Source organism: Anneissia japonica, unplaced genomic scaffold (genome assembly GCF_011630105.1).
Source record: "Anneissia japonica isolate Jap-2015-1 unplaced genomic scaffold, ASM1163010v1 scaffold165_len1371125_cov188, whole genome shotgun sequence".
NCBI lineage: Eukaryota > Metazoa > Echinodermata > Crinoidea > Comatulida > Comatulidae > Anneissia > Anneissia japonica.
The window spans coordinates 1130342-1154877 of record NW_022697648.1 but is presented as its reverse complement, the minus strand read 5'-3'; the positions used below and the strand labels follow the sequence as shown (position 1 = coordinate 1154877).

General features: G+C 32.8%; 1 protein-coding gene across 1 annotated transcript; it reads left to right on the top strand.

Annotated features, from left to right (window-relative positions):
* The first annotated feature begins 22 nt into the window (after positions 1–22).
* LOC117102299 (MMS19 nucleotide excision repair protein homolog) lies at positions 23–24536 on the top strand. Its single transcript, XM_033242564.1, has 22 exons — positions 23–114; positions 618–666; positions 3314–3417; positions 3971–4056; positions 4330–4474; positions 5525–5650; positions 6367–6515; positions 10582–10734; positions 12458–12596; positions 13249–13403; positions 13934–14220; positions 15017–15114; positions 15853–15990; positions 16595–16838; positions 17284–17380; positions 17851–18049; positions 19301–19416; positions 19959–20202; positions 21199–21449; positions 22242–22301; positions 22837–22937; positions 24481–24536. The coding sequence occupies exons 1-22, from the start codon at positions 33–35 to the stop codon at positions 24506–24508; spliced, it is 3051 nt and encodes a 1016-aa protein (XP_033098455.1). The 5' UTR covers positions 23–32; the 3' UTR covers positions 24509–24536.

Here is a 24536-nt window from a genome sequence, read left to right as displayed (position 1 = left end):
AAGTTGATGGGGATGCCTTGAATTTAAACAAAATGGCTGCGCCCGTGTGGCAGGCAAATGTAGATGAATATGTATGGGGAAACCAAGAAAGTAGCCTTCTGGTTGTAACAAATGGTAGAGTTTTGTATTTATTTTGTATTCGAGAATTGTAGTAGGGAAAAATTCGATTAACATTATGGTCTAGTCCCCTATGGCCATGCCCTCTCTATCTAGGCCCTCTAGTCTAGGCCTAGGATAGGCTAGATATTTCAGCCAAGACAAGGAAGGCTTTTGTTAGTTAGGCTAGCCTACTGCCTATGGTAGCCGATCCAGGCCTAGTGCTAAGTAAAATAGAAGGCCTAGCCTAGTAATTAGTCTTGGAGGCTAGGCTGTGTACGTTTAGTTGCCAGTTGATTGGAGAATGCATACTAGAGAAACAGTTGTTTGTAAGGTCAGTCTGGACATGATGAAACTGAATCGTTTTTTCCCCAACAATGCCCACAATTGCTGTAATGATGAAAATTGACAGATAATTTATGTATGAATGATGTCATATGTTAAAAATAATGTTTTACAACTGCTGGACTACTCAAATTAGCTTTTATTTATATTAATTTGTCCTTTTACTTTTTCAACAGTGATAAATAATAATGAAGTTAAGTTGCTGGAGCTCATAGAATATCTTGGGTAAGATTAAGAAAAATTTATATTTATATGATTTTAAATTTTGTTATCCTATGAATGTATTGAATGTGTTTTACTGTATTTAATATGCAATCTTTACTCATTTCAATGTCATGATTAATTTTAGAATCAATGTTAATTGTTTATGGTTTGTTTAATGAGCAATCATAATTATTTATTAAATATTTTATTTTATTCTAGAAAAATGGATATTTTATATATGAATATGTAGAATAAAAATATAATGGTAATAATTGTGAGGTACTGTAAATGTAATAATTCGGATAATATAAAAAATAAGTAATAAGAATAGTAATAGGCCTAATGAAAAATAATTTTCTGGGTAATTCCCTATCATTTGGGTAGTTGTCATCTGGGCCAAGTTGGTTTTAGGCTGAAGTGTTATCTGGGGCAGAGTTTTTTTTGGTCCTAGTTGGTTTGGGCCGAATTGGTTTGGGCCGATTTGGTTTTGGGCCAAAGTGACTTGCTACCCTTTTTGAGATGGGTTTCTTTTCGAGGCTACTTTTGCAAAGTAAAGAGGGGGGATTTTTTTCAAAATGAATGCTGTAAATTTTGGAAATTACTACTATAAAACAATAAATAGGGCCACTGTTACATCAATTTGTATTATTGAGTGTATATCACCGAAACTACTGTATAAACAAAGCATGTTTTTAATTAATTGTGTTGCTTTGAAATCATTGTACAGTGTATGTACTGTACTATCTTGGAAAAGCATATGCTATCTTGAAAAGAAGCCCATGGCCTTCTTTTCGAGATCAGCTTCTTTTTTAGGCTAATTTTGCAACCTAAAGAGGTGGCTTCAATTTGAGATCCGGCTTCTTCTCCCAATGGGCTTAATCTTGAGGTTTTATGGTATTATAAATTTTTCAGTCAAACAAATTGAATGTGTGTGCTTGACAGTTGTATTTTACAAAATATTTTTTAAAGATACAGTAACTCAAAAACAAAGAGCTGATGGTTACATAAAAAATAGCAATTGACCTTGTTGGGACTTTGAAAATTAATTCACACACTATTTGTTGTTATAACTTTAAACTGTATAATATTACTTATTAATATTTTGCAATAAAATTGAATTATGTAATTGTCATTCGTCTATTTAAATTTGTTAATTATTCATTCATTCATTCAAGGTATTATTTATTTTCTTTAATTTACAGACTTCATTGTAATGTAGTTTAAAAAGATAAGATGCAAGATTTAAACAATTGGTGAAAAAATGGAATTCTTAATTGTTTGAAATGTCAAACTATTTATAATACAGTATTACCATTTAATTATATAAAATTATAAATGAAATAATTCATTCATTTATTCAAATTTATTCATTATTCATTTATTCATTTATTGAAGGTTATATTCTAAGTAATATAATCTAGAGGGTAAATGGAAATATTTGACAAAGAAGTTTCATAATTAATAACGATTTGAATTATGGCATTCTTAATTGTTTAAAATGTCAGTTGTTTGAACCTTCTTTACAATAACATGTGCATGACAAATTACACTACAATGAAATGTGACGTAATGCTTTATACCAAAGTCTAAAAGTGCTCTAGAGGTGTGGTCTAGCTCGCACAATGAGTTGCTTCTCCCCTAAGGGTCTCTTTGTGTCTGAACTACCTGTTAAACCGGTACCAGCTATTTCTCGTCTGTTCACACAACAGGGGCTGTATAACCCAGTACACTGAGTAACCCCTACTCGTCTCAAAAAATATACTGGGTTTTTTAAAGTGCACACAAGCAAAATTGAGTACACTAAGCCTTCGGTTTATAGTCTCTATCCATAGACAAATGCGCTGTTCGAACCAGCGCCAATATTATCGCTGTGCATTGCGGCACCCCTGCCTTAACCGATTTGCCATTCGACTCGTATAATAATAAGTTATTTTGAAAGTGGCCATGGCTATATTTTCATCATTTATGTCTATAGCCTTTTGTATTTTTTTGTTCTTTGATTGGGATAATTATTATAAAGTATTGTATTATCTGTTATCTAACAACATTTTAAACTCTAAATATTTTTACTTGTTCTTTAGACGGCCAATTGTGATCGGCTGGATAGGTCTGTCTAAAAAATATAAAAAAATATTGTTGAATGAATGAATGATCAAATGAAAATATGATTTAATTATAGAATGAATTAAGATAATGATAGTAGGGAGGATAAATGGAAGGATGAATAAATAGTTGAAAGGACTTTTGGATGGATGAATAAGTTAATAATAAAAGAGAATTTATCACACATCATACAAACCAAAGTATTACTATATTTTATACAGTATTTTAAAAGTGTTGTCATCATGAGGTACGATGTGATTTTACATCTGTTGTAATAGTTATTGTACACATTAGTTCTTGAAGACATTTCTTGATAATATTTAATTGACAAAATCATATTGAAATTTTAGAGAAAAACATAATGCTATGTACATAACTGGTTTCATCCATCAATATGTTAGTTTCTTGAACCCCATACTTCACCCCCCCCCCCCACTCTTTTTTGTTTCATGTTCCTCTTGGGCTCTTCACTTTTTTTTTCTTTTACAAAATATTCGATTGAGAAACTTTGTTTGTTTTGCCTAACAAAGAACAAATGGATGTGGATTTTTTTCTTATTTTTCAGAAGACACTTGTTGAGTACAAATCATGATATCCGAGCAAGGGGCACCCGATTTCTTTCTGAAATCTTGCACAATATTCCAAAAGACAAACTTACAACTCCAGAAGGTCAGTATATCTCATTAAGTGAACAGTTTGAAAAAATAACATAGAGTTTTTATAGATTATAACCCTAAGTATCATTGCATATCAAGGCTTAAATGGAGTAATAACAAAACAATTATCTCAACCACTAAACTACATTCACTACATGTAAATAGCATGCCTATAGCCCATTTCCTTTTCGTTTATAGGCTCCTTAATTTGTGGCCTAATCAATTCTTCATTTAATAAATTCTTTAAAATATTTTACTCTTTTTAGATCTTTTTTATTATAATATTATACTTATATTAAATATTTAAATTTGAAAAGTTGGTTATCATATTTATTCTGTCTGGTTCATATTGTATTTAAAGCTCTTTCCATCAAACTACCAACTTTTATTTGACTATATTAGCAAATTATTTTGATATTTACTTCAGTGTTTTGAGTGAATTTTTAAAGAGTTTTTTTTCTAGATAATCTATATATAAGTCTAAATTATATTAGATATTAGTTAATTAACACATATTATATATGATTTTAACTTATTTGATGTAGTTTCATTAATATTTTTTATAGTTGGTCATCTGGTGTCATTCTATTGTGATAGATTAAAGGACCATCATTCCGTGACCCCTCATGCATTGATGGGGTTACTGGCTCTGGTAAATTCATCTTGAGTTTTATTAACTTGTTTTTATTTTCTTACTATGATGATGGTGACATAATAACTTTGCATCTTTTTAATATAAAAAAGTGTAATTTAGATAATATGTATTGTGTAACAACTATGTTATACCATATCATTTTTGTATTACTTTGTATATTATTAGATTTACTATATGGTTTCATCCAGCCTTCTGTTTAAATTAATGTTTTTAACCTGTATTGTATTTAAAATATATTTCAAAGTATGTTTTTTTCCCAAATTTTTGTAGAGCGACTGTCAGAATCTCGCTGTTGGTGATGCAGTGTTGATGGTACAGGCCATCATAAAAGAAGTACATGTCCAGACACTAATGCAAGTTGACCGTCGATCTGTTTACAATATTGTGGAAAGGTTTCTAGATACCAGGCTGACCGGTAAGAAGGACATCATTTGATCATTTGTATTGAAGTCTAATTAACAGTATTGATAATATAGTATTTGTATAAATGGATGGTGTATGGATGACAATGTATGAACAAGGAAATTGTGTGTTTAGTATCAGAACAATAAGAAAGACTTTTTTCATATATTGTTTTGCAAATTTATTTTCTTAAAGATTGTCAGAGTAGGGCAGAAAAAAAAAAATAAACTGTAATTTTCTTATTTAGCAAATAATTTTGCCAAAATCAGGTGGAAGAGAAAATAAAAATAAAATTTTATTGGTGAATGAAAACAGTGTAGTAATGGGATGGTTAAATGCTTTCAATTTATCGAGTTCAAGTTCAATTTATTGTCATATACTAAGTAAATGAAATTTTTTTTCCAAGGTTCACAATTAAAACAATGACATACTAAAATACAATACAAAGGATACGATATAAATTAAGTTAACCTATGCGTAAAATGATATAAAATATTATAAATATAAAAACTGATAAACATTGCATAAAATTGCACTATAGTCGAGTAAAAATATATAAAAGTGCAGTACAATTACATACTAGGATAATATTTAAAATATCTCAAGTTATCTTTGAAATTGCTTATTGTATTGCCTGATTGCACACGGAAGAAATGATTTGTTATGACGTTCAGTCTTCTTAATTCATGAAATAATTCTACCTGATTTACTGAAATTAGTATGATTAAGGATGGGACTTGTCATTAATTATACATTTTAGTTTTTTCTCTTATCACAGATGTCATAGATAGACGGAACGTCTGCGCCTATTACTTTCTTAGCCATAGTAATAATCCTCTATAATTTATTTACATTATTTTTAGATAAACTATTTAGCCATACAATACAACAAAAGGTTATTATGGACTGTATCATAGCCTGGTGAAATAATATTAATAATAATAATTTATATAATTAATAATAATAATAATAATTTATATAATTAGGAAGAAATATACATATCATATTTTTGGAGATTTCAATAAATAATTATGTAAATGTGTATTGTTGATTAATATTACAGAATTGCAGAAATTAGGGAATGATTTTGTGTATGGCTATATGCAAGCAATGGATGGTGAGAAAGATCCGAGGAACTTAATAATTGTGTTTAGATGTATTCCGATCATTATTCACAATTTTCCATTTGGTAAGAATATGTTGTTATACACTAAGAAATATCTAAATAATTTTTCTTAAGAAGAGTGAAACCAGAAATAAAATGGCATTGTCAATTTTTTTTGGAGTGACCTTTATTCTTTTTATATGACCTTACCTTCATTAAAAAAAAGAGATATTCTCTTAACTACAGTGCAAGCAAGATATTGAATAATTTAATGTTCAGATTTGAACAATAAAAAATGTTTACAGAAAATTAAGTTGTTACTGCTTAAGAAAATATACAATTGATTAAGTTGTGGCATCCATAGCTATGGGCATTACCTCTGACAAATGCCCCAATGTCAAAAGATACTTGCACCCAGTGGCGTATATAGGGGGTGCACAGAGGGGTGCACACCCCCAAATAATTACTTGTTCCCCCACCCCAAAATCACCGTTAAGTAGTTACCTTATTTTTTGCAAGTTAGGCCCCTTCAATTGATTATCGAAACCCCCACTTCACCTTCACTCCCCCACCAACCCCCTGCCCCCTCCCCATTTCAAGACTCCTAGATACGCCACTGCTTTCACCATGGTGCTGAAAGTCAAAGTTAATTTTTTTTTTCTAGATTCTCTATTCATAATTCATGTTAAATGATGCATGACAATTTACGGGAAGTCAAGGGTAATCAAACATTATCATTTTAGTTATTTTAAATTTTAAAATATTTAAATTCAATAATTTTATTTGCTTTCTATTTATAGAGAGGTTTTCTGAGGAACTGTTTGAAGTTACCTCCTGTTACTTTCCAATTGATTTTAGCCCACCCTCTAACGATCCTTACGGTGTGACAACACAAGATTTGGTCCTAGGATTACGAAAGTGTTTATCAGCTACTTCAAAGTTTGCTGAGGTAAGACTAATGACGGCTCCAGACTGAATGATAGCATTTTAAATATCTTATGTAATGTCATAATTATTTTTCACTCAGTTGACAAGTATCGGTGTTATATATTTAATTTTACATATTTTATATATTAAAATATGTAATACAGTATAACACTCATATTGTGTATTTTGTATTTTAAAGACTGCTTTTAATAGTAATTAATACATAAATATTTTAGAAATTTATAATTTCCACAAATATTTAAATAGTTTCACCAATTGGTGGCGATCTTGTAGTGGGGACTGTTTGCAAGTACTTGACTTCACCTCCTCCAAATACCATCTCAAATCAAGGAGGCATTACAATACAATGGGAACAGCCCCCTCTCTGAATAAACAGCTCCGTATCATGTTAATTTAATTTAGTCATTTTGATTTAGTTCTTTTTCTTATTTGTTCTTGTCTTTATATTTATCTTTTGATATCGTTTGACTCACATCTATTAGTGACACTATTCTCTCCATAACAGGCATGGATCCAGCAGGATCACCCCCCAACCCCCACTAAATTTTGAAATTTTAGTGCATATCACAAATATCGCTACTCACTTATCTAATCATGAAAATGTTGTGCTCCCTGTTCAGGATTCGCCACTGCATAAGATTGCCTGCAGGCTGACTCCACACTGATGCTGGCAGTAGACCCTGCCAAAACATGTTTGTTACATTGAGCCTAGCAATAGCTATATCAAATTAGTTTTTTAAATTTCCACACCTGTTTTTTAAACATCTGTGTCATTTATGTAGATAAAAAAATAAGGTTATTCAACACCTAGATATTAATAATTAATTATATCAAATTACAGTACAAAAGCTAAATTTCAGTTTCATATATTCAATGTAAATTCTGCTCACTAGACTATGAACTTAAATAAATGTGCAATAAAAATATTGTCTATAAAATATATGTACTAGTAATCAGGACTTTAAATCAAGTAACCAAGTACAATAAAAAAAGTTGTCATTGTTCTTATGTGTTTTTTTGCATGTTTTAACCTTTTGGTGGTCAGTAAAATTATGAAAGATTATGTAAATAATTTCGAAATTTACAATTTCAATATCTGTTTTTAGAACACCTTATATATTTTATAAAGGTCATAATTATGTTTTGCAACACTTACTTTTTGTGTTACCTATTGTAATTAAAGCAATTACAGTCAAGTCCGCCAAAGTCGACTCTGTTTAAGTCGAAAATTCGCGTCAGTCGAATTTTTTAAAAAGTCCCAATTCTTTCCTATGTATTACTGTGTAAATTGTTTGTTTAATTCGAATTTTTATAAGTCGAATTTCGGCTATATCGACGGAATTTTCCTGTCCGGATAGGCTGATTTTAAAGTAATTTCAACCACACAAGTCGAAGTTCCAAATTTAGTAGCGCACGTGGGAAAAATACACAGCCGTGGAAAAAAACAAAGTTCAATCCTTGTTGTACGGCAACAAGTTAGCCATGTCAAACTAACATCTCAGACAGCGCGCTGTGGAACTTGGCTCACATGATCGTATGTCGTAAGTTGCAGTCTACTCTCACAATACAGACACCCCTCCGGACCGGCTCCAATGTTCAGTTTTTCGTCCAGTTTAGTTTGTAAAACTTGTACTGAACCCATTTCAAACAATATTGTTGTAGTCACGGCCTAGCTATTTAATTAATTTATCAAAGCCCTGGATTCTTTTGACTGCCTAGCCTACGCAAATTCAACACATTTATTTAATACAGTAATACGTACAGTACCTGTTGTTTTGCTGTACTGCTCAGCAAATTTAATTATTACCAATAAAACTGATGCGACTTTTATTTATTGTTTTTGCTTGCATTTCTTTAGGTCTGATTATGTTTTTCCAAGCACACATTCTTCGTTGGGCAATGCCACTTGCTGGCCGGCAGTCTAGTTGTAAACAGAACAGGTTGCGCCCCCAAAAACTCTTCCTGCCCGCCAATTGGTCCATTTTCGTGGGGTGTTTTGCAGACTAGACATGTGCTTCGGCTGTGATGATGTCAGATCGCCCAAAGTTTTATAGTGCGTGACAGTAACAAGCTCGGTGTAATCAAGAATGTTTTAATTAAACAAATTTATAAAACAAAACAAAAACAAATAAGAAACCCTTATGGTATATTTTAGAGTCAAATCTAAATAAACCTAACAAATTATATTTTATTCTCTACTAATTTTCTCCGTAATTAAATTAGCAACATGTTTTGAAAAGCGTCTTGAGTTTAAAGAATGAATGAGGCGCATTTGAAATTTACACCGACGAATCTAACGAATTTGAATTAGACGTTAGATTAAAAGCAAGAATATACATTTATTAAAACATTGGAATGCGTAAATTTCACTTCATAATTAACCAAGAAAACGTCTACTGGTGTGTCGTGTTAATCAACAGATAATCTCCATGGCAATGCGAGTATAGCTAAAGCGTCTCGTTTTCACCGCGTCTGGTATGCTTGTCGTTAAACGATGTCTATTAGACTATTGTCTGGTTTTTCGAGTGAGTGTTACAGTCCTGAATTGGACAAATCGTTCGAGATTTGGAATAGGGAGTTTTCGAAAAATATTTTATTAAAAGAAGAATAGGAATGAGTTTGGGACTTAAGAAAATGTTTGGTTTTGCGTGAAATTCGATTTTGTGGGCATTGAGTACACATAAGTATTGTTCTATGTTAATATTATTTTTTTTTCAAAAATGTGCAAGTTGAAATCTGTATAACTCGAACTTTTTATGCCAGTCCCATTAGATTCGACTGGCGAACTCGACTGTACTTCTGTATCAATTCAAATTCCTTTCAGTTGATCAGGCTATTAATTTAAAAGTAAGATATTGAAATTTCGGATTTATATATTCAATGTAAATTCTACTCACAATATGTGTGCAATAAAAATAATGTCTATAAATTATATGTACTGGCAAACAGGACTTTAAATTAATTAACCAAGGTTAGTTTAGTAATTATTATTTTTATTATGTGTTTTTCGCATGTTTTAACCTTTTAGTGGTCAATAAATGAAATTACGAAAGAAAGAAAAGGCCAGATGCTTTTTTCAGATGTGCATACAAAACTCGCAATGCAATTCTACTGTAATTATTGGGAACGTAAATAACCTGTTAATATCCTATTTTATGATTACCATTACCATAATTCTAAACGATAGCAAGGAATCTCAGTGGCGAAAGGATTTGAGAATGGGGGGGAGGGGGAATGGTGTGGTAATTATATTAAAAATATGAGTCTGAGAGTGCCATTTCTGATCATCTAGAGGTGCCTTAATCATAAATTTTCTTACCTCAGCATCAACCATGGTGGGACTCAAGGGGTGTAGACCCTCCATCTGTGAAAGTCCCTCCCTGGGCCCCCTCTATTTCAAATTTCTCGATATGCCACTGGACCTTGGCAAAAGGCATGGTATAAATTCCTCTATTATTATCTTTCAAGGAATTGTTCCTTTTTGCTCTACTTTGAATCTGTCTGAGTTTTGAGCACACAAAATAAAGACACATAGTGAAGCCTGCAATGCGAGCTTCATTCTTTTTATTTCTATTCTATGACAAGTGCATAAAGAAAACAACAATTCGCACATCGTTGTCATAGTTTGTTATTTGTGTTGTTTGTTGCACTGGCCCCGCCTGCCCCCCCCCCTTCCTTCGGTGGTAGTTGTTACACTCATTCAGAGATGCTACATGTGCACAAAATGTACAAAATACAGGTCTCCCTCCAATTAAAGACCCTTTTTGGATCGTGGTTTCCATGGTTGTTAGCAGCTTAGGTCTTTAATTAGAATAACCTCCTTGGAATAATAAAGATAAAAGATATTTGTGAATTTTGAACCACAGAAAAGTGGTCTTTAATTGGAGGTGGTCTTTAATTAGAGGAGTCATTAATTAGAGGAAACCTGTACAGTATCTTGCAAATTAAAATAATGTCATCGAAAACAATGCTGTTTCATTCTGTTAGTGTTATACATTTCATAAGCAAATGAAATGTATCCGCAAAATTGAAAAATATCAATAATACATATTTTTATTTTTTTTTAGTTTTGTTTACCAATGCTAATGGAAAAGGTTTCATCAGATATACCAGGTGCGAAATTAGACTCCTTTCAGACACTAACAGCCTGTGCAGTGTCATATGATGCTAGCTCATTTTCTGGATACGTAGAAGCCATATGGTCAGCCTGCCGTAGAGAGGTATGTTTAACTATAAATCTATTTGATTATTGTGTTTATTTCTTTGTTTTATAAATCTATTGTACAAAGTATTCTGACTTTCTGCATGATGTGTTTCTACAATTATTTCAGGGAGAGTGACAAAAAGACTGTTCTTTAGAATCACTAGACAAGCAAGTAGGATTATTGGCCAACAAGTTTCATCACTTGACGTAATACATAAAGATTTTATCGTTACCAAATTCAAAATATCCTTAAAGGATAAAACCCATCCTTTGTTTCGCAGTTTTCGAGCTAGCCCAATAAGTTCCAGATTACTCTTTTAAGAGAAAGCCTAATACAGTGCGTTACGGAAAATCCTTTATTCCAACCGTTATCAGAGTGTTTAATGAAACCATTACTAGATAAGTTTAAAATAAAAATGGAAATAATTACGGTAACAAAGATAAAATAATAATAATAATAATAAATGATACTAATAAAAATTATGAAATGAAAAAATTAAAATTATAAGAATAATAATTGTTCTTTTTAAACAAATGTTTGTTCTTTAAGCCTTTATGTTTTTCATGTTTTAACTTTTTTACTATTTTATATTTATATATCTATTATATATTAATTTTATTTATTGTATTCTGTTTTATATTTGTTGTTATGCCATGGCCAAATGAATTTCCTGTTGGATATTGAAGCATTTTTGAATTTGATTTTTTTGAATTTTTGAATAATGCTATTGTTTGTAAGAATGGCTGTGATGCATTTCAGAGTCATATCCTTATTAATCTTTTTTATTTAATCTTGAAAAAAGTTAAAATATGTTGATATATTCTTTGTTTATACCAGTGTGCATTTTATTATTCTAATTTATTAACACAATTTTGTAGAAAATGGTGAATTACATAATTAATCTAAGAATATTCATGTAATACTTATCATATTAGGATTACTTAATCCTTACTTGTTACCATTGTGTTTAGTATAGTTAGAATTGAGAGCACTATTCAGACAAGTTTTTATAATTATATCTTAATAATAATAGTTTTATAGCATGCATATATCCATTCACATAGAGAGGAACGCAGCAGATGGTATAGTATTGTCCTAAACCTATTAAACAACAAACCAAAGAAACTAAAGATTAAAAGGATTTAATAACAGTGAAACCATCATTACCGCTCCATGTAACAGCGTACTGTAGTGAGCTAGCCTATAACACACAACAATTTAAATCTATGTTACTATCCATTTCAGATAGTAAAAAGTAGTATAATGACTGAGCTCTTTTATAATTGTTTTACTATATTATGAAATATATTTTCCTATTTGTTCTACTTGAAATTGAAATACTTAATTGGCAACTCTACTAACTAGTATCAGATACATTGTTCCTCATTGTAAGGGGTATTTGAAAGAGCTGAGTGATCATACGACAATTAAAAACCGACGCTGTCCGGGTTAGAATTGTGTAAGAGGCAGGAAGATTAAAACTATGTAGAGGTCACTGTTAAGTCACATGTTTCTATATTAATTACTGTATATATTTATAATTACCACAGGTATTTCAGCAAAGGGTGCTGCTCAGGCAATGGCTACGTTCACACGTACCAGCCAACGGTTAGCAGGATCCAGATAAATAACATACACTCTCATTCTTGCGTTCTTTAATGTTACCATAGCGTTTCATGTAGTATAAAAAGATTTAGGCGGCACTGCAGAGTGATATTTATGTTTACTGTTACCATAGGTATTTCAGGCTGTAAACAAAGATGTAGAGGCTGCTGCTTTAGAAGCACTCCGCCATGTAATCAAGAAGTACTCATCTGCAGTATGTGATCAATCGTCGTCTCGCACACTAGAAAATTCATTGGATATCATACTTAAAGGTAACGTTATATACAGAGGTGGGCGTAAAAATTGTCAGGGGTCAGAGCGGTTAATTTAACACTGAGTGCCACAAGCAAACGTATCGTGAAAATTTGATCTTTCCAGCGTGCTTTCAAAAACTTCCTTGCACTGCTTTTAGACTCCCTTATGCTCAGTTTTATTGGAACTTTCTACAGATGTTCGGCGCTAGACTGTAAAAATAAGGGATTTTCTACCAAAATACAGTAGGAAGGCCAAACACAACAAATTTGCCATCAGGCCGCACTTTGCCCTCCTGTCGGTGTTATAATAGGGAGGTTTCAAATTACATGACGACGTGATGGTAGAACAGATTCACTCTGGTGTCACCATCGTACTACTCTGCACAACATATATTTGGTCAAATAGCATTCATGTGCAGATGACCTCTTAGTGATGTCATTACATTCTACGTCCTACCGCGTTGTGCAATTGAAAGCTCTATAATACCATTGATGGTGGTGGTGGTGGCAACAGAAACCTCAGTGACAGTGACTAGAATAATCTGTGTAATATTCTGTGTAGAAGCGGACAGCAACTAGTTATTGTAAGAAGCTCACGACAATGTGGGCAAGATTGCTGTATATTGTTGTTTTTAGTATCATTGTTTTGTAACTATGGTTACTATTTCAGAATGCAAGCAATATATACAAGAGCCTGGACTTAGGTTGATGATGCCATGCTGCGCTCTTCTGCAAGCAGTTGCCAGTGCTTCTGATCCTGCATGTTGTAAGGTTTTGCACTCGGTTATACCTCAGCTGCTGGAACAATACCAGCTTAACACCCAGGTAAGTACTATCTATCTAGATCCATATATACATTATGTAAAAAATAATACCAATAACACAAATTTACTTTGACAACAGTCTGGTACACAAGGATGCGATCTCTCATGGTCTGTAGTTAATGAAACTAATTGTTACAAATCTTAATATTTTCGTGGACACTTACCTAAACTAGAGCAGTCACTCCATAGAGTGTATGGGAGGTTCCACTATTTTTTTTATGCTCAAGGATAAAAAAATAAAAAATTCTATGATATTTTTCCTTTTTTTAATTTCTATTTTTTTTTATTCAGAAAGCAGTACAAGTACAACATTTTGAAAAAACTTAAAATAAAATTAATAATATGTGCCAACAGGGAAGTAAAACAAAAACATTAAAAAAAAAAATAATATCACCTCAAAATAACGTATGCAAACCTTTCATAAGTATTTTGTGTATGGCTGTTACAGCATACTATGAAAATACCGGTAGACTTCATTCACAGAGGCTTTAATCTCAATGTACATGACTCCATTAACCTATTTTCTTTCAGACAACCAGTCGGCGAAAAGTCCTTGATGCGATTCTCAGCCTCCTCACCGTTACCAAGGATATGTTCTCATCAGCAGATGTCAGTCATCCAGCCCTGTCGTTCAAAGATGACATCGTCGGTATCCTCTGTAGCGTCCTACAAGACACCAGTCCAGAGCTACGTCAGACTGGTGTACGAGGGTTTGGAGTACTTGTGACGCTGGAAGCACTGCTGGTTGCTCAAGATCTTGATTTGGTTGGGGAACATCTGGTTAATGGTCTGTTTCAAGATGCTGATCCAGCTGTCAGGTATTAATATTCATGATTATTATGAATATTTATGAATACATTAAGATAAGAATAGATAAACTTTATTGCTCCAAAAAAGGAAATCCGGTACTTGACCTAATATATATAATATTGACAGTAAAAATATTACAACAATGATCAAATGCAGTAAAATACAATATATACAATATTTGTTGAAAGCTTTTACACCTTGGACAATGAAGGAGGAAGTATAATGACATGTGTGTGCTGCCGGTGGCCTCAGTTTACCACTTCGGACAATCTCAGAGTGAATAATTCCAGAGTTAAGTGGATGTGTCGCGTCTTCAATGATACTCTGAAAAGTCTCCTAACCAATGATGATAAACTGAGTTCACCGACAGCCAACACAAATCAGTCGCTCTCTCAACCTGTTGGATCAGACGATTGATTATGTATGATAATAGCCCAGGATATCTTTAAGAGACATTTAATTGTGGGTCATGTGAGATTTTGTTTTACATGTTTGTGTCACTTGTGTTACAGTATCTACATTTAAATCATAATATTGATAGTAAAAATAATGATAACAATGATGAGGATGATAAAGTTGATGGTGATTGATATTAATAAAAATGATAAATTCTTTTTGCACTGGGTTTGATGAATCTGATGTTTATTGTATAAATACATACAACATGAATATCAGTGTATTTAGCTTACTATGTTGTTATATAAAAATGACTTCTCTTGTATTTGCTTCTCTTTTTATTATTTTTAATGATATTTCATAGATTGACTAAGTAATCTAGTATTGTTTTTTTTTTTATACCGATAGAGTTCAGTGTTCATACTCACTAGCAAGCATGTGCTCCAAACATCCTGATATAGTCAAAACAAAGCTAATACCAAGATTATCAACAACACTGAGAACAGGTCAGTTTTTTTAATGAATTTTATTTTTAACAAGTTTTTATACTCCTTAATAACAATTATTAATATCTATTTATGTTACATATTGATTAAACATGGCAGCATACTCAGTGGTGGGTCCAGGAATTCAAAATAAATGGAGCCCAGTAAGGGAATTTCACAGATAGAGGGTCTAGGTCCGGTATAAAAGATTAAGATTATGGCACCTCTAGATGGCCGGAGATAGCATTTTCAGACCTAAATTTGAATATAATTTCTTTTTCTCTCTACTTTTTTATAATTTTGAAAAAATTAGAGGGGGTATTTTTAGATTATGCATGAATTCTTCTTTAAAACAGTGTTTATATAATGGAAATTGGTTGTGTATCAGCAAAGTTGTGAATATTTAATTCATTGGATATCGCCATGTAGTTTTGAGAAAACAGCTTCCTAAGACTCCAACAACAATAGTTTATTATTAAGATTTATATATTTACAATAATTTTAATATATTTTTCATTTAGGTTTAGTGATTGAAATTTTGCAGAAATGTTCTTCAATGTATCTTCTTTTATAAAATGCAAAGACCTGAATTCAAAATTCTGATTAGGTGCTTGTGCGAAATAGAAATAGAAAATAATGATAACCGGTCACATATTTTATAGTTATTGATGAATCGATTATCTTTCATCTAGAATTACCAATAACCAAGGTCTACACAATACTCCATAACATTTATTATGTTTTTCTATTGTTCTGTAGGAGCTGTTCCCATGGAAACAGGAGATACTGCATCAAAAGATTCAGTTATAAATATGCTAGCTACCATAGCAACACATTCTGATGTTATACAGGCTCTTGTCACCCAATTACTAGACTATATTTTCAGTATCAGTAAAGGTAATGGAATACAACTTAAAGGGAGGTTTTTGGTAAACTGTAAAATTATTTTGTCTCATCAGGATTTCAGGTCACGATCAGTGGCAGATCCAGGATTTAAAACAGAGGGGGCCCAGTGAATTGGTTTTTTGCAGACGGCGAGTCCAGACCACCTCAGCCTCACTGGTTGAGGTTTAGGTGCTATGATGCCTCTAGATGGCCAGAAATTGCACTCTCAAGACTTAAATTTGAATGTCACTTTCTTTAAAAAAAAAAAAAAAAAAAATTAAGGGTCCTGGGCTAATTGGACCCATTGAATCTGCCTTGGTTATCTTTACTTCCCTCTACCACTTTCGTTGTTCACAGTCATTCCAATTTAAAAGCTCTGTATGATGAATAAAGAGTGGTGTTCTTTCTGCGTCTCTTTAGTTGGCATGGAAAATATTTTATCATTTTATTGTTAAAATTTGTTCACACCATCCACCATTACTTTACAGTAACGTACTTAGATGAACATAATATGGCAGGCCCCAAAAGTAGAGAAAAAAATTACACAAGTAGAATATAACTTACATGTATACATATATAAGAATATACAATATTTCTTTTTCTTATTATTATATAGACTTTAGCAGTGAAGAAATTGTAGGTGTTTCTCTTCAGTGTGTTCTCGATATAGTGTTGAAAACAAGCACCAGGCAGAATGATGTTGAGTTTTATGTAAAGAGTGTGTTACCACAGTTGGTGAAGATGATGGTGAACAGTTCCTTATCAGTTACTGGACAAACGAGGGAGCTGTTCACTCAAGAAAATATCATTAGGAAATGTGCTTCCATCATTAGAAATATATCACAGAATTTGGATGTGAGGTTAGATTTGTTTTGTATTATATATTGATTTTAATGCTTTAATTTACTTTGTTGAATAAGATTTTTCAAACATGTTAAGATGAACTATACTGGTAGTGCATTTGCATAACAGAACTCTTTTTAGTTTAAGTAGTTTAGACGAGACTTTTTTGTATACCTTGTTCAGCAAACCCGCCGCCTGCCAATAACGATGCTTGGAATAAAAATGAAATTGTATTTTTGGAAAATTAGTACACCCGCCACTTATGCCCACTTCTGCCTTGAAACCTCCAAAAATATTATAAGTATGATACTTCCTAATTATATAAATTTAAAGCATTTATCCATCCCAGTATTACACGGTTTACAATCACCAATAACATTTTATTTATATTTGTTTGTGTCATTTGGCAAGACACTTCACTTTACCAGGTATTAATATGCTATGTTTTTATTTGTTTTTCAGGCTTGGAGAAGAGCTAAGTGAAGGAATTATCCATGGTTTTCTTGAGAATGATTTTACACATTTTGGCTTCAGCACCCATGAATTTAAGCCCTTTTCTGTAAGTAGCTTGTACTTCCCATAGACTAGAAAAACTACAGATATAAAAACCTAGTCATGTGAATTATGGCTGTATTGGGTATTTCAGTGATAATAATGTTATTTATAGTTGTAGTGTTAGTAAAATTTATTTTTTATTTCGTATAATATAACATTATTCCACCTAGATCAATGTAAGTAACTGGATAAATAGAAACAAGGTGTAAAATATCGTTAGTATTAAAACCATGTAAAAGGATACATACTGCTAAGTTTCGTTCTACATCTAAAATATTAACTAAACTTACTGCCATAGATATTTCTGACAACTGGCCATTGTCAGCATGAGGTCGTCCTTGTAAATTTTAATTTTAATTTTAATTAACCGACTATTATTATAATAAAGTCGATCTATGAATCATTCTTCCTAATTGATTGATTGATTGACAAGTGTCAATAAAATATTTACATCTCTGTATTGATGCGTCATAGGTTGAATCTCCGTGGCAACAAACTCAGCTAGTGGTGCTTCTCCTAGCAACAGTCTGTTCCGTCCATCAAGATGTTAATCTTCTCAATTGTCCAGTATTGGCAGAGAGATTATTTATCGTAGCAACACAGAGTGACCATGGTCACACACAAACATCGGCAGCTCAGTGCTTAGCAGGGTTGATCAACAAATGGCAATCAGGTATATTTATGGGTTTATTTATTAGAAATAATTTTCTAAGCTTTAGGCAATTGTTCGTAAGTTCTACATCTAGGGGCTTATATTGCAATCGACATGTTGACAAGGACGCGAAGCCCCACCCACAAAGTCACAAAAACCTTAGACAATGGCGGCTAGACTTACCGAGTTGGCGAAGATTTTCTTTGCTATCAACCTTCTTTAAGAAAGAGAATTCAGGGTAGGCGGTATGCAAATGAATCATATATTCATAGTGTTAATCTATTTCATGGAACATGGCGGGGAAATTGTTGTAAAAACCTTTGTATTTCGCTCCCAAAGGAAGAGGGAAAAGCTGCATTCAGTCAACCTTGTTGTCGGCAAAGGCCAAGTCACTGATGCGCAGTGCTTGTGTAAATCTGGGTATCTAATACCAAGTATAGACATCTAGGCCCAGGCTCACGTATGTTTTGCATTTAAACCAGCTGTCTAAGGAAATTAAAATGTCTGAGAAAAAGTTTTTGTTTACGTGACTAAATGACGCTCGCTGATTAGTCGGTTTATCTGTCAATCAAATCTCATCGAGATGTTAATTGGTATAATGCTAAATATAACTTTAAAGTAGGCCTGTCTACTGATAACAATGGTGGAGTTATAATATAATCATTGTCATCAAATCAGCTGTTTGTATCGAAAGCCTGTATTCCTTAAAATCACTACATTTTTTTTACTGCAATCGTTGCCTAACGTAGCAGTCGCTGATACGACCAACCAGTCAGCATCACCGAAAGCTGTCGGCAATAGCATGTAGCAATTTTGTGGAAATCAAGCAACTTAAAAGGGGCCAGTTGGGCAGAAATTTCCTTCTGCTGAAAAAATTCACCCCTCTTACCACTGTGGACACTTCTTGATACACCCCTGCTTTTAGTGCCTCTTTAGTAGCCATTTTGTGGGCATATTTGGCACATTTTGTCTTCCGTTAAGCTTCTTATTGTAGTGGTGTTGTACTGGTGTTTGTAGCCATCTTGTAGCAAGACATTTCACAAGCATTATCTTGTAATTTACACGCATCTATGAATACAAACGTATAGTAATAACCTTGTTTTCAATAGACGAAACGCCTAAATAATTAATAAAGGCAAGGTTTTCCTTGCACCAAATATAATTTGTATAACCAAATTAAATGAAGAAAACAAAAGAATAAAGAATGTAACATAAAATAAACTTGAGGAGCAAACATTTCATTAATAAACCAACTTTTGTTTTCCCTTTTAGACGAGGAATTGTTAAGATTATTAGAAAATTACAAATCAAGATTGGAAGAGATAGTAAATGATAGCAATCAGTGTACAGAGGACAAAAAATGTGCAGCAATGAGGACATGGAATTGGGTATGACCTTTGAACCTGTATATTCCTTGTTGCCCAACTACTGGCGTAACAATACATTGTTGGTTAATATGTAGATTTATGTTTCAATATTAACCTTTATTACAGAAAATAATGAATTTTATATTCACTACAATCTTGACTTTAAAATGTGGACTTTTTCCAATTTGGGTGGGGATAAGTATGCACCAATTGCACCCACTGTGGATATAGGCCTATTGTCATCTTTATTGCTATATAATTTATATTGACACTGCTTCCGATAGATTTATTGTAACACTCTACTATTATTACAGAAAATTATGAATTTTATATTCACTACAATCTTGACTGACTTTAAAATGTGGACTTTTTCCAATTTGGGTGGGGATAAGTATGCACCAATTGCACCCACTGTGGATATAGGCCTATTGTCATCTTTATTGCTATATAATTTATATTGACACGGCTTCCGATAGATTTATTGTAACTCTCTACTATTTTTTTATAATTTTTAATGTGGTTATATCATGGCATTATAATACCATTTTTTCATTTTCATTCAGATCACAAAAGCATTGGTTTTAAGAGGTCACACTATGGCATCGCAATTTATATCAACAATGATCAGCCATCTTGGAAGAATCAACTTGGGTCAAGTTGCTGCTGATGGTTTTAAGTGTGTGGTGACCGAAGTTCAAGAGGTCATGACCTTAGCATCACATGCTAACATTAGAATTATGTATCGTCAGCGATTTTTCTTGGAGACGATTTCAAGAATTTCCTCTGGATTTCAATCAACACAAAAAGGTTAGAAAATTGAGTTTTGTGTATATATATAGGAAGATTGTATTGCATTCTGATTTAAATCCGTGTGACCCAGGATTTGCTTGCAAGGACTGAGTTGTATTAGAAATGTTAATTAAATAATTTATGATTCCTCTTCTTTAACTTTGACAATATATTAAATTCCAAAGCAGATAATTTTGTAGGTTGCCAATTGTGAATATAATAATAATATTAATTTATGTAGCGCATATAGCACAGTGCTACTATGCGCTTTACATCAACTTATAAATTATGAAGCAAAAAGCATAATGACTTAAAAAAATGTAATATGCTGTGGTGGCAAACAGCGCTGAGTCTCAAAGCGTCAACCATCCACCGTTGAACTGATGCAATCCCAGTCCCCTGCCTAGGTGGTGTGAACAAAGGAGCAGGTTTCACATTTACCCTGCCACAGGCAAGGTCAAGTTGCTTAGAGTCTGCAACCAAGATAGTGGCCCCAAGAGAGAGAGAGAGCCACTCTGATGTAAAGGAACAAAAAGAGACAAATTATTATACAATTATTTGTTGGAATAAATGAGTTTTGAAGTATTGACTTAAATGTGTCCACTGAGTGTGCTTGTCCTATAATTTGTGAATATAACAATTCCAAATTGGTGTCTATGTGTGTATGTCATGCAGTGGTAAAACTTTGGGTTTCCAAGAATCTAAAGACCAACAGAAGCTTTCCAATAAGTGGTCTGACATATTTTGGCGGAGGCCAGCGAGATCCACAGGCGAAGGCCTGGTAGCTGTCAGGGGATTAGGCCACATGGCACCTTGAAAAACTGGGCAAATTTGGCTGATTTCAAGCTCTTCTGATACATTTTTAATATGTATTATTCCCGAAGAAAGGTGTGCCATGTGCCTTGACTTATTTCAAGCATTTGTGAAGACATTAAAATTACAATTTTCAAATATGTTGAGTGTGTGTTCAATTTTGTTTATACTTAAATATCAGAATTTTATTATTTTTTTCAGAATGTACGAAGTTTTATTTACAAGCAATGTCGCACCTTCTGCGTAGTGTTACCAAAGCTGTTCTACTCAATGAACTTCCTCCACTGATGCCAATGATTGTGCATTCCTTATTATGTGAGGATCTGACCCTTAACCTGTCCACATTAGAAGTATTATCAACTCTCATAAAGGATGCACCACAGATCGTTTCAAAAGATGTCGATGCTCTTCTACCGCAAATGATGAAGTTGGCCGGACGTGAACAATCGATGGTGAGGTTACCGAAAATCCTGAATAAGCGCCACTCTCGAATAAGCGCCGCACCAAGAGCAATTTTTTTTGCTAAATCAGGAGTGGATATTACCATGTGTGTAATGAAAAGCACCACGTCAATATTTTTTAAATAAGCTCTGCTCTCAAATAACTGCCGCACTGAAGCCCCTAAAAATTTGATAAGTACCATGGCGCTTATCCTAGGATTTGCGGTAATCAATAATTTATCAACATTGTCCGTATTCGACTGGTCGTTCTCCGTTAAAACACGCCCACCTGCGCAGTGGTAAAATCCTACTTAATGAAAACAACCAGTTTAATAGATAACTGGTAAATACTTGACAAAACAAAATGGCTGCATAGTTGCCGTGATACACGCTGCGTAATCAAGGCAGTATGTGTTTTTCGTTTGAAAAAAAAAGGTTTTCATCCAGTTTTTGAATTCTGTTAACCTACAATTATTTTTTTACTCCAGTGTGGGTAAATATCCAGACGGGGGCACGTCCCCCTCCATCTGTCTGGATCCGCCCCTGTATATGGGCATGGTGATGTTACAGCACATCCATATATGGGCAAATCACACAAATTTATCATATAAAATTTGATAAGGCGGACAGACCTTAACTATAAAGTATAAATGCCCAGTAAATGGAGAAAACAAAATTAAAGGCCTGTTCACATTGTCAAGTTACTGGTGTAAATGGAGAAAACGAAATTAAAGGCCTGTTCGCACTGTCAAGTTACTGGTGTGCTAAATATCGTTCTTGTGATACTTTGGTTTTTTTCTTCAGGTTGCACGTATTGCAGCTTTGAAGTGCTTAGGTGACATCACTACCTTACCACACCATATAGTAAGTATGTTTGTATTGAATGAACTACAAATGGACCTTTATGTTAACCCCGCCCCCTGGATATTGTTGCTAAGGTCCCACAAAACATGCGCAGACACGTGCGTTTGTGGGACAACACGTGTGCTTGTTAGACACACGTGTATTCCTGGCCCTAATCTGATTGGTCAGTTGTTAAGTTTGGTTTCCACTCTGGAAAGTCCATTACAATAACTTTTGAATCTTTCATTCAGACTTGCACAGATGATACTGATAATGAAATAGCAATTCTTCTGGCAAAATCCTACATTCGTCAGCGTTTAAAATTGGCATCATGTTAATGAAATAAAAGATACTGAAAAATGATTTTGCCATATAACTATCACTAATTTTAACTGGAAAAGATTTTCAAATTATATTTTAATTACTGACTGCATTAATTTCTGTGTTTAAGTTGATAATTTTTATGTTGGTTTATGTATATAATTTGTATTTATATATATATATATATATATATATATATATATGTTAAGTTCCTTGTATCTTTTGAATTTCTCAGGTATTTCCGTATAAGGAGAAACTGATACGGTTCCTTGGAAAACGTTTAGATGACAAGAAGAGGATTGTGCGCAAAGAAGTTGTAAAAGCAAGGAATAAATGGTATTTTAATAAGAATGATAATAAAATAATAAGAAAGTAAAATAATAATAATAATAATAGTTTTTTTTTTATTCAATTCAATAATCAAACATAGAAAAATGCATAAAACATATACAAAAGTTAAAGACAATCAAAGTAAACTTAACCAAATGTAAAACCTTAGCTTAAAATTTAAACTGAAATGTCTTAATAATAATAATAGTATATTGATTTTTTTTTTCGAACTTGAGACCAAATAAGTTTAATCCAAGATTAATAATAATTTTATGTATTTATTCACAATAGTTTACAAGAGTGGCCCAGTCATTCAAAAAACTGGTCTCTCTAGGGCTCTTAACATTTCTTCATAACATTTGAAATAAACACACCAAATATACTTTAAATATAAACAGTAGTAAATCTACTTCTAGTACTAGTGCTTTCTAAAACAGTTGGTTTCAAAGTTAAGTGATGATTTAATTTGCTTGTTGTTTTCTATAATTTTTCTCTATTCTAATTGCTCTAATCCGGTGATACTGATTTCTGTTTCACAAAAAGACTTGTTCAGTTATAAATATCGCTTATTCGCGAGTGGCGCTTATTCAGGATTTACAGTAACCTCACCATCGATTGTTCACATCCGGCCAACTTTATCAAAAAATGTATCGAATAATATTTATAACTTTTTTATAACTGACAAACAAATGCCGAAACCAAGGAGGCAAGTCTGTATACAGGTTTTTGAAACTGCAGAAATTAATTACAAAATCTTTGAAGAATTATGCAAATTGCTGTACAAAGACGATGATATGCGGTTTGGCACAACAGGAAGGGTTTGGTTTCCCAACCTCGAGGTCGGGGTTTCAATCTCTCGCTGTGCATTTCACTTGTGTCCTTGAACAAAGGCACTTTATCAGCATTGCTTCTCTCCACCCAGGAGTATAAATGGGTGCCTGGTGGGATTTCCTGCTACTGCGCCAGTATGGCAGCAACACTAAAGCATATGCCCTGAGACAAGCGCTTTGTAACCTAATGGAATAGGCGCTATATAAATACTAAAATAACAAATAAAATAACAAATAACAAAATAATAATAATGATAATAATAATAATAATTATGATGATAATAATTAATATAATTTTATTTGACAAAAACATGTGAAATGCCTAAATATGATCATGATGACATCACATCATGATCATGGTGCCTCTTAACAAAGGTTATAATAAGTGTTGAATATTAGGGGAAAAAAAGTATTCATGTAGATCCAATTGAAAACAAGGTATTTTTTTTCTTTTGAGTTACTTTGGATTTAAACCTGAGTTTTTAATTGATAAATGAATAAAGGGTATTGTATAGTTGTATGTCAAAAGGTCATATCTAGACATGATCAGCATACCAGTGGCTTTTTGGACACTTAGTTCCATTAACAATAACTATTATTGAACAATACATCAGGTATGAAGTATAAAAATGTTGCTGGTCTACTGCTTTCATCTGTGTAGCCTAGTGAAAGATTTTAATGATTACATGTTACGAGTGTCATTTTTTTTTTTCCAACAGGTTTCTTTTAGGAGAATTGAAATCATGAGCAGACGACAAAACTTTGATTTGCAGAC

Excerpts from the sequence above, each read along its gene's own strand:
- LOC117102299 (XM_033242564.1), top strand. The coding sequence starts at position 33 with ATGGCTGCGCCCGTGTGGCAGGCAAATGTAGATGAATATGTATGGGGA. Across the intron at positions 4,057-4,329 it reads TGATGGGGTTACTGGCTCTG|AGCGACTGTCAGAATCTCGC; the intron begins GTAAATTCATCT and ends AAATTTTTGTAG. Across the intron at positions 6,516-10,581 it reads CTACTTCAAAGTTTGCTGAG|TTTTGTTTACCAATGCTAAT; the intron begins GTAAGACTAATG and ends ATTTTTTTTTAG.